General features: G+C 35.0%; 1 protein-coding gene and 1 long non-coding RNA gene across 4 annotated transcripts in view; one reads left to right on the forward strand and one right to left on the reverse strand.

Moving 5' to 3' along the window:
• The window catches only part of DNM3 (dynamin 3), a 566,202-nt gene that overhangs the window by 283,442 nt on the left and 266,367 nt on the right, over positions 1 to 16,393 (forward strand). For all 3 annotated transcript variants that reach the window (XM_023207167.1, XM_023207165.1, XM_023207166.1), the window contains one exon: positions 2,494 to 2,607. In XM_023207167.1, the coding sequence (XP_023062935.1) occupies positions 2,494 to 2,607 (114 nt within the window). The remainder of the gene's footprint in view (positions 1 to 2,493; positions 2,608 to 16,393) is intronic.
• On the reverse strand, positions 8,190 to 16,147 carry LOC111539338. Its single transcript, XR_002730641.2, has 4 exons — positions 15,966 to 16,147; positions 15,677 to 15,749; positions 13,418 to 13,498; positions 8,190 to 11,877 (listed from the first exon to the last, which is right to left on the reverse strand). It is a non-coding gene; the product is annotated as an uncharacterized LOC111539338 (long non-coding RNA).

Consider the following 16,393-nt stretch of genomic DNA (forward strand, 5'->3'; position numbering starts at 1 on the left):
CTAGTCAATAGGGCTCAACCACCATATGTGGTTAGTGGCTAGTGGCTGCACTATTACCTAGTTCTATTCTTTCCCCTCACTAATCCCACTCTCATTCACTCATAAATCCTGTTGATTTTACCTCCTAGATATTTCTTCAGTAGGTTCGTTTCCTTTTAACTTTATACATCATTACTTTAATTCGTATCCTGGCCATATTTCACTTGGGTTATTGCAATGGCTTTTATAACCTAGTTTCTCTGTTCCAGGGAGCATGCAAGATCCATTGAAATGCACGGTGCTATAGTAAGATATCTACTGATATATATTTTTAACTAGAAAATAAGAAAACAGCTCAGATTCATATTTAGTATTTATTTATTATACATACTGATGCCGGTACCCTTGCTCTGCATCTCTGATAAAATGAAATAACTAGTATATTTTCATTGAGTGGTATGATTAGCATGCTACTTATAAGCCCTGGTGGGGTGGGTAATGATCTTAGTGTGAAATAATTTAACCAGCTCCTTCTTACTCAAAACTATTAAATAGATGTGACCATTTACTCTAAGGAAAATAAAGTTTTGATTGTGTGTGTGCATGCATGGGCTTCAAGCTTCATTGTGAATAAGAATCACCTTGGCAACATATTAAAATATAGATTCTTGGGTTTCATATATATACATTCTGATTCACTTGGAATGGTAGGTGGCCCAGGAATCTATATTTTTATAAAGCATTTGAATGATTGTAATATAACTGGTAGAAACCATATTTTCATGCTGCTGATAAAGACATACCCAAGACTGGGAAGAAAAAGAGGTTTAATGGACTTACAGTTCCACGTGGCTGGGGAGGCCTTACAATCATGGTGCAAGGGAAAGAGGGGCAAGTCACATCTTACATGCATGGCAGCAGACAAAAAGAGAGCTTGTGCAGGGAAACTCCCGTTTTTAAAACCATCAGATCTTGTGAGACTCATTTACTATCACGAGAACAGTGCAGGAAAGAGTCACCCCCATAATTCAGTAACCTCTCACCAGTTTCCTCCCATGACACATGGGAATTGTGGGAGTTAAAAGTCAAGATGAGATTTGGGTGGGGACACAGCTAAACTATATCACATACTTTGAGTATTAGTCTGTGCTTTGTGAAGTAGAGAGTTAAAAAGCCATAGAGAAAAGTGCATTAGCCCAGATTGGAGAGGGATGCTATATGGGAGTTAAAAAAGCAACAGCACACTGAAATGGAAATTGGGCACGAAGGCAATGCTGAAACTGGGAATCAAGGGTGACAGGGGCTAGAAATGTGGAGAGAGGTTTGGAAGACAATGATGAGAACCTTGGTCTATTCCATAATTTTCTCTGGGATTGGCCTTCCTTCTTCAACTAGAAAAGTTAATAGCAATATAAAAATGAAATGTGATTATTAGGGTATTTTCATCTTCCTTTAGTAACTGACATTCATTAGTTTTTCAATAAGTAAGTTTTAAATATTTCAGGATGTCCACATGTTGACATGTGGACATCCTGAAATTTAAGTGTGGGACAGTTTTTGTGTAGGACACAGAAATTTAAGTGTAGGACAGTTTTTGACTTTAGAACAATATCATCCAATTGCATTTAGCATTTCATTTCTAGTTCTATGACAACAGAATTATCTCGTATAGAGGACATGGTAAGTGATGCCATCTGGATAACAGAATTTAACTTCACAATAATTCTGAGGGGAACAAAACCTCACATTTTTTCATATAAATACTTATCTATAAATAATTTCTGTTAAATCTATAATCCAAGTTGTTAATGTTTTAGAACTTAAAACCTGTTTTAAAAATTTTATGCAAATGCTACGTGTTTTATAATATGGTAGAGAACAACCAGAAGATTTAAAATTCATAAATTTGAAATTTTACAATATGCTATTCAAATTGTAAATTAAGACTATTAAAAACACCAAACTTTTCATTTTAGTTTATTATTTCATCTTTCTCCCTCGATCAGCCTTATTTAGGGCCAACAAGGGGCTAATTGACTGAATTGAGTTTCTTCTTTTCATCATTTGCTGCCAGGTCTCTGGTGGAAATCCTAATGAGCTGCAAACCAGGCAAACAAATGGGCCAGTAGGCTGGAAGTGGGGAAGGGACAGTGAATATGGAGAGTCTATTGTTCATTCAATCAACTAAATATGTTTTAATTGTAGCAACAATGCCATAAGCAGGCCTGACACAGTCTGTTTGCCTCACTTTATCTTGTTTCAGTCACTCCACTTCCACCATCGATGAGTCTGAGATTTTTATTTCATTCGTTGACAGGAGAGACTTCCCTTCACTCATCTGCACTTTCGGAAGATGAATTCTCTTGAATAACTCAATAGAAGTTGAGTTTGGAGGGAAAATACTATTTTTATTGCAATTAATATCTTGTTTTTAACTTCTCTTATTCCAAGGCATCTAATCTCCGTTGGCTTTTGTTAAACTAAACACCTCTGCTGATTTCTGCTTTTTCGTAGGTGATTCGCAAGGGGTGGCTCACCATCAGCAACATTGGCATCATGAAAGGGGGCTCGAAGGGATACTGGTTCGTCCTTACTGCGGAAAGCTTGTCCTGGTATAAAGATGATGAGGTAAGTCACAGAGAGTAACAAAGTTTTCTTGTTAAAGTGTTTCTCATTTTAAATTAGTTGATATTATTGTACTATGCAATTTTGAGACAGCAGTGGTTCTCTTTCCGTGAGATTAAGCTTGGAATGTTTGTTTTCAAAAGCACTATTGTTTTCTTATAGATTTAAACTTTTACAATATTCGACCAAATTTCTTTTTCTTTTTTGTTTATTTCTTTGCTGTAACCATATGTTTGCTTACCTGAAGAAATGGAGGTAGGTGTCAAAGTTGAAAACCTCCTTCTTTATAATCATGTCAGTGTACTGGTATAGTGAAAACTTTCATTAAAGAAAGTGTTGAAAGACCCAAGGTAATAGAACATTTTAAGAGTGAAATTAATAATATTGATGCAGAGTTAATAAAGCATTTTGGAATTGTTCCTGTGGCATCTGTCTCAAATGAAAGGCTTTTGAGAATGTCCACATCACTAGTCTTCAAGTGAGTCTCAGATCATTGTTTATACAAATTTTTTTCTTTGAGAATTTGATATCTATATAAAAGCATGAATTATGGTAATTATAGTGTTCTGGTTCATGTTAGATGTTAATAATTTTGGTCCTGTGACTTACTACTCATTTAAATTTGATAGCTATAAAAGTGCAAACAAAAAACTCGTATTAGTCTTACAGAGCCATTTAAGTGCTAGAAATTGATACCATTAAATGTGAGGGAGCACAGATAGAAATTAAACTATGTCTTGAAAGTTTTAATAGCCCTGGTCTGACCTGATAATTTTTTGGTACTTATAATGCAGCATACAAACATTAGATGAGGATACTCATGATAGCAAAACAATGTACAGGTGAGATTCTGAATTACATGTGGCCATGAAGGGCATGTGTTTCAAAGTTAAAGGTTTTTCCTATCTTGGCCTGACATCTTTTGAAAGCATTACAGGGTGCCTTTGTCATTCCTTGGAGGAAAAGTTTCATGTCTTATATAGTACTTTTCATTTCTCGAGAGCTCTGTGTGTAATAGTGTGTTGAAAAATATTGGATGATTGGTTGATTGCCCCTAAACTTTCTGCAGTAAGGGAAATGAAATCCTATAGAAATGTCCAAACAAAATACTATTTAAGAGCTTGTATTTAAATTTTTATGTCATTGACCAAAGTCAAAAGTAGATTTGGTCATTGTGATAGTATGAGGGTTAGCAATGGTTTCTTTCCTGTGCTGGCTGCTCAGCTATCTCTGTCATTCTGTGGGAAGCTCTAGTTTTAACATAGCTTGAGGAGCTCAGAGACACTCCTCTAGATGTAAAAATCACTAAATAGATGATCTTCTTTGCTGTTCAGTTGTAATAAGGTACCTTCTATTAGATATATTTTCTCTCCAAGGATTTAGATCATAATTTATGTGCATTTAAATACATGTAAACCTTGGGACCTTTCTCAGTTATACAAGGCCACAGAAAATATTTTACTAAGGAATCATAATAATGATGGCTAGTGTTTTATATGTATTAATTAACTCATTTAACCATATTCAGCCTTAACTACTACTATTCCTATTGTTGATGAGAAAACTACAAATAAAACAAAACTTTTTTTTTAAAAAAAGTCTTTTTTACAGGACTATTTTCCTTATTGCGGAACATTTAGTCTTGGTGAGGATAACAAACTTACCAAAATCACACAGCTAGTTGGTGGCAAAGCAGAAATTTGAACCCAGGCTGTTGAGCTCCAGAGCCTATGCTTTCAACCACAAATAAAGGCAAGAATCCCAGAGATGCCTGGAGTTGTCCAAGGCAACCTCATCCCACAGAGGACTTACGAAGATGAATTCCAGGCATCTCATTGTTGACATGTTCCTGGGTGTTAGCAGCAGAGACACTGAAGACTCTGGAGTAGCTACTGCTGTTGGAGTGTGGCATTAGTCTGGCTGTGTGAGTCCTGAAAATAAGTCCATTGGAAGGTATAGGATGCTCCCTGTAGGGAAGGAAGAAGCTTTGAAGGCCTGGTGAGCTCATGGTTATTGGCTCATCTCCTCTCCTCCAGACTCAGGATAATTCTTTACAAAATCACTGCCCTTGTAGCTTCCTCATGAGTACTTGATTACAACAAATGGAAAATAAATATGCACACTTATAATATTAACCAAGTGCCATGAACAGTTGCACTCTGTGTGCTGTGTATAACCAGGGTATAGTGTGGAAGGTAGTTGGGGTCAGGGGAGAGTGGAAATGATCCTTGAAATGGAATTATTTAGATGAAAAAACTCTAGGAAAGAATAGTTTTATCCATTTAGATCATTTTAAGAAAGAGAAAATGACAAAGTTACTGCTCTATGGAGCTAACAAGCAAGTAGAATAGTAATACAATATCAGTTAGTAAATGCTCTGAAGAAAATAAAATGGGGCATTGAGTTAGAAAGTGATAGGGGAGGGGTCTTTAGGTTTGGGTGATTGGAAGGAAGTACCACTTGAGCAGAGACTGAGATGATGCGCTGTGCAGAAGATTTTGCTGAAGAATATTCCAGGTAGAGGGAACAGTAAGTATAAAAACCCTGGAGATGGGATCCAGCAGGAAGTCTGTGGCTGTAACATAGGAACAGTGGGGGATAAAGGCAGGAGATAAAATCAGAGGTACCAGTGGATGGGGACCTTATCAGTCCCTACCCACTGATTTGGATTTTATTACAAGGATAATTGAAAATGACTGGAGTGTTCCAACAGGTTGTGACATGATTGGATTGATGGTTTAGAAGGATTACCCTGGCTGCTGGATTGTGCATAATAAGTGGGATGGGGTGGATGTATGGAGGGAGTGGGGATGGCTAGCATGGAAGAAGGGAGACCAGATTGGAAACTCTGACCATGGTCCAGGCAAGTAGCTGGTGGTGAGGGTGCAGAGCACTCAAGTTCAAGGTAGCAAATTTATGGGCTACACACAGCTATGATTGAGTCACTAGCTTCTGTTTCTTTTTCCTCAAGAAACAAGATAGGAAGTTCTCATCATTAAGATAATCACTGAGACTAAAGCTGGCCTTCATGACTTAAGCAAGTGTAATGAGTAGGGGGAATGCTACTTGCAACTACAATTCAAACTCAGTGATCTTAATGAGGAGGATCATCACCATAATGACTAACAGTTATTGAGTATTTATAGTTCACTGACCACATTATTTACATTCGCCATTTTAGAGATGAAGAATTGAGGCTCAAAGAGAATGAGTAACTTAGCTATGTGCTAAGTGTCAGTGCTATGCTCTTAATCATCTGAACATTTCCCAACAATTACTTTCTGAACACTTGTTATGTACCAGGCAGTGTCCTAATCACTAAGGATAAAATGATTAGCAAGGAATTCATGGTACCTATTCTTATGAAGGCTCTTTCCCAATAAAACAAACATACAAATGAATAGGAAAACCTATCAGATACTGATTACAGGCTAGGAAGAAAATAAAGCCAGTGATGAGTTGACGTAGAGTGTCTGGGATAGAGGACACAGGTAGGGGGTACTTTACATTGGGTGGTCAGAGAAGGTTTGTGTTAATGTTCTGAGGCAGGATTGAGCCTGATGAATTTAAGGAGTGTAATTAAGTCCAGTGTGACTGGAACAAAAAGAGAAAGATACTCTAAAGATGAGGATTTTGATATTAAGAATTATGAGAAGTCTTTGAAGTTTTTAAGCTGGAGAGTCACACAATAAGATTTGAATTATTTACTGATTCCTTTGGTTGCCTTGTGGAGAATGGATTGGAAGAGGGCAAAACTGGACTGGAGAGTTACTAGAAAGCTATCGCTTTCTACATCTATTGTGGTCTGCATAGATAATGGTAGCTTGGGCTGGGGTGAGTTGTTGGAATTTGATAAAAATGAATGGATTTAAGAGATGTTTTTGGAAGGTGAAAATTGACATGAACACCTCATCACACATGCTAAGAGTTGCAGCAAACTGTAAGCCTCTTGAGACCAGGAGCCATTGTTTGTTCCCTGTTCTACCACCAGGGAACACAGCACTGATAGGAGGCACTAACTAAATATTGATTGAATAAAGGTGTCATTGAGCAAATGAATGAATAAATGCAGCATAATAATTAATCACATCCTGGCATATCAAGTGTCAAATTATTGAATTACAGCATAAAATTACCATTAAAGGTAGATTGCCTTAAATTGTCTTAAATTTTGTTAATTTTCATCATTGAAGGTTAGTGGTTTTTTGTTTTGGTTTTTGTTGTTGTTGTTGTTTGCTTGTTTTTTATCCTCTGACTATATAAATGTGACTTCCTGGATTGAAAATCATTTAAACAGAAAATTAATTTCCCAATGTTGTTTTCATACATTGCCCATATATGTTGTACAGTTTTGGAGAGGGATTTAGTAAAAAGCAAGATGTGAGAATAAAACAGAAACTATCATTTCAAAAGTTTTTTGAAATAGATTTTTAATCTAGATAATTTTACATTAATGCTTTAAAATCAGACTTGAAAAAAATGATGGCTTTTCTTTAACTTATATCTAAAATGTGAATTTTAGGAGAATGGGAGACTCTGAGTCAAGGAGAAAAGAGCTTATTTTTTCTTAAAACCAATGAGAACTTTGTTTTAAAAATACATAAATGTATAAATTTTAAGAGATAATTCAAATCTCTGAAGAAAGGGGACTCTTAATTTATGTATAATAAAAACACTTTGTCAATATTTATTCTATTTCTATAGCACAGTGTGTAAAGATTTAAATCATAATGAGCTACTCCTAGGCAAGCAGAATGCAACATAGGCGTTTCCAGTGGAAATCTACTAACCTTATACTAGTGAGGAAAACCCAACATCTGCATTGAAATAAGGACATTCTTTGGACTCTTAAGAAATTACAGGCCTCATTTTTGTGGGTTGAAGTGTTTGGATAACTTGATAAGGAGATTATATAATTCCCTTATAGGGATATTTACTTAGCATTGTTTTTATTTTGTAACAATAACAAATGACAAATGTAATTTCAGAAATAGGAAACAAAATGACAGTTATATCCCTGGATGACCAAAGTTGTGAGACCAAGAAGTTATAGAAATATTCAGCTCTCTTTCTAGTTTCACTTATACTCTTAAGATTGTGCATATTTCCTACCAGATCTGCACACTCCCTGTGGTGAAGGTCAGCGTCGATCCTGTGAACACGGTTCACACTCCTTCGTTAAGTTGTTTAGTTAGCCAAAACTTAGATATTTTCACAAAAGTCCCAGTAAATATTGAACTTTAATCCACTTATATTACTTAAAATTCTGCATGATCATAGTTGTGTATTTTTTTACGTGCATAAACTATGTGATGTTATTCTTTTTAATATAGAATTATTCATACAAATATTTCCATGTTCTAGCATTATCTAAAGATTTATAATTTTGAAAAAAGACTACTTATTCAATAAACCGTCATGGCAAATCCTATTCCAAATTTATTAAAAATGAATTTAGATTCAAACCCACTCCCCTATATGCATTATTTGTCCTACTCAAAAGTTTATCCTGGAAGAGCAATATTATCCCTTATATTACCCTTTCCCAGAAGAGAAAATTTTTAAATGTGCCTCATTTAATGACTTTAAAATACGTACAAAACATTCTTTCAAGCATTTTTTGAAAATTGAGTAAAAAATATTTAACAAAAAAGGTGTTAACTTTATGTTTTAAGGAAACATGTTGAAAATGTTATCCTGGAGAGTCTCCCTTTAGGATGACTCTGCTGTCGTCCTAGCTTTCCCTTTGGAGTCTGAAGGCCGGGTGTAGTCTCCTTAATGTTCTGGCCAGGTCATTGTCTCATTCTGGGAGCTATCACGCACTCTCCTGAGACTGCCTGGCAGGGTCCAGTAGAATAATTCCATACGTGAACTCTCATACGCAGCGTTTGCAACAGGTTGTACAAGGCATTTAAGATTGGGTAGAACGATGTCGATATTCTGTGAGTCATTTTTATATTGTCTTCCTGTTTATGTTCTACATTTTGTGAGTATTGTTTAGGACTTTATTTGCTAGTAATGGAACTTTTATTTAACGTAAAAATCTGCATCACGCAATGTATCTTGCAGAAGCAGAGATGAATTTTAGCAGATGACATATTGCCATAAGACAAGATTGTTTAAATGAGAGAAATTTAACTTTGATCATATTTTTGCTTTGTAGTTTTGCCCCATCATTCAGTTTTTTAATTAAAAAAACTATAATGTCAGGTTCGGTTAAAATATCATTGTCAGAAAATTTGAAACTCACTGGGCTCTTAGCCTTAAGACAGACCTTCATTTTAAAACTAAAATAGCTGAATGAAAAATAGTTTGATTTAGTTCAGAATATATACATAAAGTGTTTAATAATTAAATGTGAAGAAACGATTTTGAGTACCCTTGTGTTACATTTTTTTAAGCTTGACCAGAATCTAAGAAAGATGAAAATTAATTTTAAATACTGAAGCTAAAACATGTTAATGAACTAAATAAAAGTTGACACATTTCTAATTTTATCCATCTTCCCACCTTTTACCCTTAAGTATTTAAGATATTCATAGACAAAAGCTATCCCTTATCATTTCACTCCAGTCAACAGTGCATAAACTGAAGTTTGGATATTTTCTGAAAAGATGTGGCAAAATATACATTTCAAGTGCATTAACCACTTTCCTTATGCTTCTAAAGATAAATGAATTGCCTGAACATCTCAAGATCTTAAAAGTTTATAGTGATGTAAGCATAGGTTGCAAGTGAGTGTGTTGGCCTTGTAAATTCTACTCCTAAAACTGTAGCATCTGTAGCATAAGCGCCTTCTTAATTAAAGAGTGACGCAGTCATAAATTTATGTATACCGTGATGCGTGGAAGTATCAAAGTTTCAACTTTCCATGTGTCAAAAGAGGAGAAGCTACTATTTTAATATAGTTGAACATTATGTTGGAAATAGTAGTCTTTTCACTGTGTTTTGCCCAGACCCAGACTGGCAGAGGTAACTCAAAGTAGTGGATCCTTTGGAGTACTCTTTTCCTCCCTTTTCATCTGTCTTTCCACCCTATCCCCTTAAAAATAAATCATGACATAGAAAACCATATTTAGTTTATGGACGACAATTCTTAGAATAATTTTTTCTTTGTCAAGCATCAGACTGACGTTATATTGTTTTGTTATATTGAGTTTCTATATTGATGTAGGGTGCTGCAAAGCTGTGTACAATAAATGTCAAGGATAGTGATTTACTGACAACAATTAGGAAAAGAGAACTATAGAATGCACAGGAACATTTTCAGAAATGGGTTTTATTATATTTCATAGGCACCACTCACTTTACTTTTGGTGGGTTTTAATACTTGAATCAAAATAAAATAATACATGAATTAAGTATTAAACCAACAGATTAAAGCCCCAGGCCCCAAGCCCCTCATTTTGGTTGTAGCTCTTGGTGTAGATGCTATGGTGTGAGGGCTGCTTTCTTTCAATGGCTGGTTGTCATTCAGGCTGGGTTGTCATGTGACTGCCTGTCTGTGCCTGCTGTACAGGTGAGCGGATGTTCTGCACAGCAAGTGTAGACAGGCAGACACATGACAACTCTGTCCAGCCAGGCCCTTGGTTCCTTCAGGTTTCCTTTGCTCATAGACAGATACAATCAGCCTGTTTTCCAGATTTGGTGATTTTGGAGAGTAAGGGGAAAGGGAGAAAAATACACAATATAATTAAACATTAAAACATTATGGAACTAAAAACATGTTAGACTTTTGACTTTATTCAGAAAGTACATTTATACATTTGTTCCAAATGTGCTAACATGGATAATTTGCATAACAGAAAACTCACATTAAAATTTTAGGAAAAAAAGAGATTAAACACAAGGTTTATTCTTAAATCCAATTCATATTAGTACTGGCCCACATGTAGTCAGAGTTCAGAGTAATTGAACCAGATGTTTTTCCTCTTTGCAAAAAACTGCATATTTTAATACTGAAGTTAAAGATAAAAACTATGTTTATACATGTTTCTTTTAGTAGATAAGTACAATAACCTGGCCCATGAAAAAGAAAATTATCATTTACATGGAAACAGCAGCCCTTTTCAAAATAATGAGCCTAATGTATTTGGCAACCCAAGCTGCTGACTTTGGTATCTGATGCTTTGATAATAGGATTTTACAAGGGAATATGTTTTTACCAATTATATGTTAAACAACAGGAACCAATTTAAATGTCTCATTTTCCTTTTAAATGCAAAGTTTCTAAGTGTGGATGTGAAATCAAATTAAAGGCAGTTGTGAGCTTAAGTTATCCACCTCTTAATTAACTACAGGGACATGCTGTGAATCAAAAGGGTATAAACTGGAAGGTTGTTACTCACAGTGATGCTCAGAATGTGTTTTGGATATACTTAGTGCAACATAGTTGCAAAATAGTACCTTAAGAAAAGGCAGAAAAGGCAAATTCATTTCATATCCAAAAAATTAAAACCAGATCCTTTGAAAAATTTTCTTATAATTTATATAAGAGCTAATAGTGTTAAATATGCAGATATAAAATTTAATTCTGGTGAGTCGAGAATAATTCTATTTTAATATCAATTATCAATTCACATTTGTAGAAGTATTAAGCAAATTCCCCTCCCCTTTTAAAAACAAAAATATCCAAATAGTCCAAAATTCCAGTAAGTAGGACTTCTTAAAAAACACAGCACCAAAAAACACAGTATTGTCCAAGGATTGTATAATTAGACATTTTCTCAAATAACTTTAAGAAAAACAAATAGTTTGTGATTTATCTTTAATTGTAAACTTCTGAGAAAATAGCAAATAGAAACTTAATGGAATGCAAAATAGTTTTTAGATGCTGAGAAAATGACAATTTTCTACAAATCTGGACTTTTATGCAGTGATTAGATAAGGTAATGTTTTAACAAAAGCTGTTAAGTGCCATTTTCTGTGTACTTATGTAATTTCAAGAAAATAAATTTCTGATTCTGTTTCTGGCCATCGCTTCCGAGTAAAGGAACTTTTTTTTTGCTTGACAGAATAATAAACATGAGTAAACTTGTCTGTTATTTAAATAGCTACAAGGTTAGAGTATGCCAAACACCAGTGCCTTAAAATACTATTGTGTTACTGTTGCTGCATTCAGTGCAACAGAAAGTAATTATAGAGTGATTCACTTACAAAGAGTATAGTGGTGGAAATTAAAAATTAATAAAATTCTTTATAACTTTTCCTCTCTCTCCCATAAATAATTTGATCCAGTTAACTCTGCTCAATTAAAGGAATGATGCATGCAACCTGAAAAAATAAAAAGAAATATTTGTGAGTTTGTATGTTATGCTTTAATATAAAACAGTTTTATTAAGGCAAGATATAAAAAAATTTTTTGATCCAGAAAAACCACAACAGTTTTTCAGGGGGAAAAAAAATCTCGCTGAAAATGATTGTTCTACTCATAAGGCTTTTGGACACTTTATGTTTCTGATAGATTTTTAAAACACACTTACAGTAAGTATGTGACATATGCACACTTCATAGTTATATTGAACCTCCCCCTAAACTTGTTAAAAAGATGAAAGACTGAAAACCATATTGACTTTTTTTTAATCTCCCAAATTATAGGTTGGATATTAGTTTATTATTACTTAAAATACTAGCTAAAATATAAAAGAGCTATTTGTATTATTATCATACTATGTAATTTTTAGCATGGTTATTATACCTTGTTTTCTTTTTGTCTTTTATTTCTTAAGGAAAAAAATGTAAGAAAAGAATTATCCTCTAAGTCTTTTGTAGTAAAATTAAACCAAAGCAACTCCAGGAAACTGGCTGTCACGCTAAGTCAAAAAATTCAAAATGAAGATTTAATTATTTTCCTAATTTACTTCGGTATCTCTATCTATTAAAACTGATAAAAATTATTCATAAGAGACCTTTGAAAATGGGTAAATATTTATATCTACTTAATTTACAGAACATGAAAGTAAAAAGGGATTTGAATTAAGAAAGTTTCTATCTTAACTCAGGAATTTCCTGTCTTAGGTTAAAGTCTGACCTTCCAGTTATTTTAAGCCAGGATTTCTGAGTGATGGTCTCTTAGTTATTATTTTGACGTTATTGTGATGGGTGGGCTATTCTCCTTAGAGCAGGGTAAAGTGCATTGTTTATAAAGAGCGGATCCCTTATAGAGTAAGTGAAAGCTTGGCGTCTCTTTAGCGAGCATGGACGCTTGTGGATGAGTGAATTTTTTTTTTACATTACCAAGTTGTACTTTTTATATCTTATAACAGCTTAAGACTTCAACCAAAAAAGTGGGAAGAATTCTTTCATTGGGATTTTTATGCCTAAACTATTTCCCACAGAGTGAAATTCTTGGGTGGTCTGTAGGCAAGAGGTGGGGGTAGATAGTATATTTTGGTCTTTTACAAACATAAACATATTATCTGGGCTGAAAGCCTCAATGCCAAGCAGGAAGGATATTAAGCCTATTGACTGACTACAGGAAAGTGACCAGCGTGAAACTTTGTCCTATAGTAAACAATCTTTCTTTGATTTTGAGATCTGTGGCCTAAAAGAAAAATGGGTTTGAAAATTGAAGTGCACCGTTTTTGATTGATCCTTTTCCAATTAAGACATTATGGTGTTGAAGCTAAGGCTCTCAGCTTCCTTTCTCTTAGATGGCGGAAAAGTCCTTTTAACCCAGTACCTAATCCAGTTTATCAGTCGTCCACATGCTAAAATGAAAAATAATTATGAAATTTCTATGAAATGTAGTTTGGACAGACCCTGAAACAATTTCTCTTCATGACCATGTATAATGTTTAATTTTAATACTTACACTTACCATTACATCCAGGGGTAGTTTTAGTTGAAGATGCTCACTGTTGGTTACTTTCCTCAGGAATAGATTCCATGATCCCTAGAATATTTGTATATCTCCTTATAAAGTAATATGAAAATAAAATTAAACATTTTTCTAATTTACCTGGATATAGATACGGCTATAATGTATATAAATGTGGGCATGTGTACCAGCGCACAAACTACAATCCTGCCTTCATTCAGCAGAGCTTTGTAAAATGAGCTTTTACTTTTGATCTTTAATTTAGCCCATATAATTGAAAAATAAGTACTATTCCTTTTCATTTGTTAAAAGTTTGCCTCAAAAATAAGTCGCTAGAGCCACATCAAGCACGTGCAGGAACTCCTTGGTTATCCTTTTACAAAGTAATTCTTTTATTTCTCCTCCTGTACTTATGCCAGGAGCACCCTTATGTCCCTTCTATCTCCAGACCGAAAGTCATCCTGAGGGAGAAAATAGGTGAGGGACCCGTAGGGATTCATTTCTTTGAAACAAAAAGATCATTTAACATGAAGAAAGAAATTGAAATTAAATATACATTAAATGAAAGCAAATTATGAAGTGTAATCATTTCTAGAGTAAAAAAAAAAAGCAAAAAAACAAAAACCCAGAAAATTTGAGAAAACTTAAACATTACCAAAGTACCTTGTTAGCTGTTCTTCTTCAGTAATTGTATCAATTAGAAAAAATATATTTCTTGAAAAAATGAGCTCCTCTAAAAGTTACTTTTTTTTAGTTTTCTTATGTAAAAGAAACTATATAGATTTTTAACATCTCATTTTTTCTGCTAAAAATAGTTAATATGGAACTCTCCAAGTCACAATAGAAAATGAAAGGATGACTTTATCATCTAAGTGAAAGTAGCTAAATTTCTCCTTGCTGTGTATATTTTAACTAATAATCATGAATATATAAGAATACTTATGTTTTCTTTATACACATTTTGGGGTGATCAGAAGGGTAATTTTTAAAGTAAGTTGTTTTGACAAAAGAAAACTTAGGGAACCTTTTATAATAAAATATTTTGCTAACGAGAACTTGAGTCAATTTTTGAATTGTTGCAAAATGTATAACTTAGAAAAGAATTTGTTCAGGAACCACTGTAACTTTAAAGGACAAAAGAGATTACATTTATTTTTCACAAACCCTGCAGAAAAGATGTTTTCATTATATAGAATTGTTTGGGAATTGAACTAAAGGGGGGTTAAGAAAATTAGTGATGAGGCAATAACATTTTTCCAGAACTTTCTTTAAGGGACCCACCTCTAAAGTTCAGCACAGATCACATTGCAATCCAGACTTGCTCTATTATTTTCTCTATTAGGATTTCATTCAGCTTGAGGGTTTTCTTCCCTCCCACCTTCCTCCCCCTCTCCCACCCTCCTTCACCTCCAGGACAGCTGGAAACTGACCAAAGAAAACTTCTGCCTTCGTTTACAAATTCCTTTTTTATCAGTGGGTTTCTAGACAAAGTGCCTTATCATTTTAAATGCTCGGAGAAGTGGAAACATTGTAAGCTATAGGCAAGATGGGTCAGCTGAGCAGCAATTATCAATCACTCTTTGATTAAAAAAAAAAAAAAAGCGAAAGAGATATTTACAGGGGTATCTGAAGATAGAGATTTTTATTCCCTGATTTATTCAATTGCTGACTCAATAAGTGGTGGATTGGCGTTCTTCTCTGGGCAAATCCCATCTGCATTGTCTGGTAGGCAAGACTTGGCAGGTTCTTCTTTTATTGTTAGGTACTATTATTCCTGGTGTTTATATTATAGAAGGAAATCTTCAGAAAAGCATTATCCATATAGCATTTAAAAACCAGCAAATATTCTTTACTTTGGGAAAAATGACTTCAGTCCTGGGATGTTAAAAGTTATACATACAGCCTTCATCCACATACGTTTTTAAATCTCTGAATTATTATTAAACAATTCAGAAGTAGCCTCATTAAACTATTCTTAAGTGTCTGGAGTGAGTTTTTTCATATTTCATTTTGAAGTGGGAAAACCTTTACACTTAAGAAAACACTCAAATTATCAATCTTCAGAAAAAAAAAAAAAAACACACAAAAAACAGTGAATCGCTCTATACCACACACTTTTGCTCTTTTAAAATTAAACACACCTCTCCCCATCACACATGTACCTCTGTTTGCCTTGCATGTTAACACAAATCATGGGCTCCCCACCTAGGTTCCCTTGGTCACACACCAGGTGAGCGGTCAAGAAGGCCTTACCCGCTGGTCTTCCCCTCGGCAGTCTTTTCTCAGCAGTGTCCCCGAGGGCTTCTTGGTCCCTAGTGTGCAAAACCTGTGAAGAAAAACACTGGATATGAGATTCAAAAAAGGAGCAAACAAATGTCTTCTCCTTGGAAACAGCCCATTTTGTCCCCAGCAGTCCATGGCGTTGCTCTCCCTTGCCCAGTCTAACCAATGTGCAGACTACTGTACAACGGCATTGTCCTGAACAGGTAGTCTGAACACTGGGGCGACGGAGCAGGATCTCCAGAAGCTTCCTTCCATGTACTTAAAATCCTCTCCCGGTCCTCAGGAAAAGCCTCCCTTCCTGCACCAGGGGTTGCATTCAGCTTTCCCCCCTGAATTCTGCTGCGCTGACTGAGACACACTCAAGGGCTGTGATTTCCAGTCTTGACGTGGCACATTTGCTGCAGACTGGGGAACTGGCAATGAATTTAGGACCAGGAAAAGGGGGAGGGCTGGGCTGGAGAGTCCATATATGGGATGATGTCACCCTGGGGAGGTTTGGGTATGCGCTGTGCCGCTGGAGAGACCGCTAGAATCGCCTGCTCTCAGACATGGGTCTGTGCATAAAATGGTACCAGATGTTTTAGTGTAACGTTAAGCAGTCATTTCATCTTCAGGCCAGATTTTTTTCCTCAACTGGGCAGGAAGTGGGCCCCAGTATGGAAAAGCTGTAAAAAAAAAAAAAAAAAA

This window comes from Piliocolobus tephrosceles, chromosome 1, assembly GCF_002776525.5.
Source record: "Piliocolobus tephrosceles isolate RC106 chromosome 1, ASM277652v3, whole genome shotgun sequence".
Lineage (NCBI taxonomy): Eukaryota > Metazoa > Chordata > Mammalia > Primates > Cercopithecidae > Piliocolobus > Piliocolobus tephrosceles.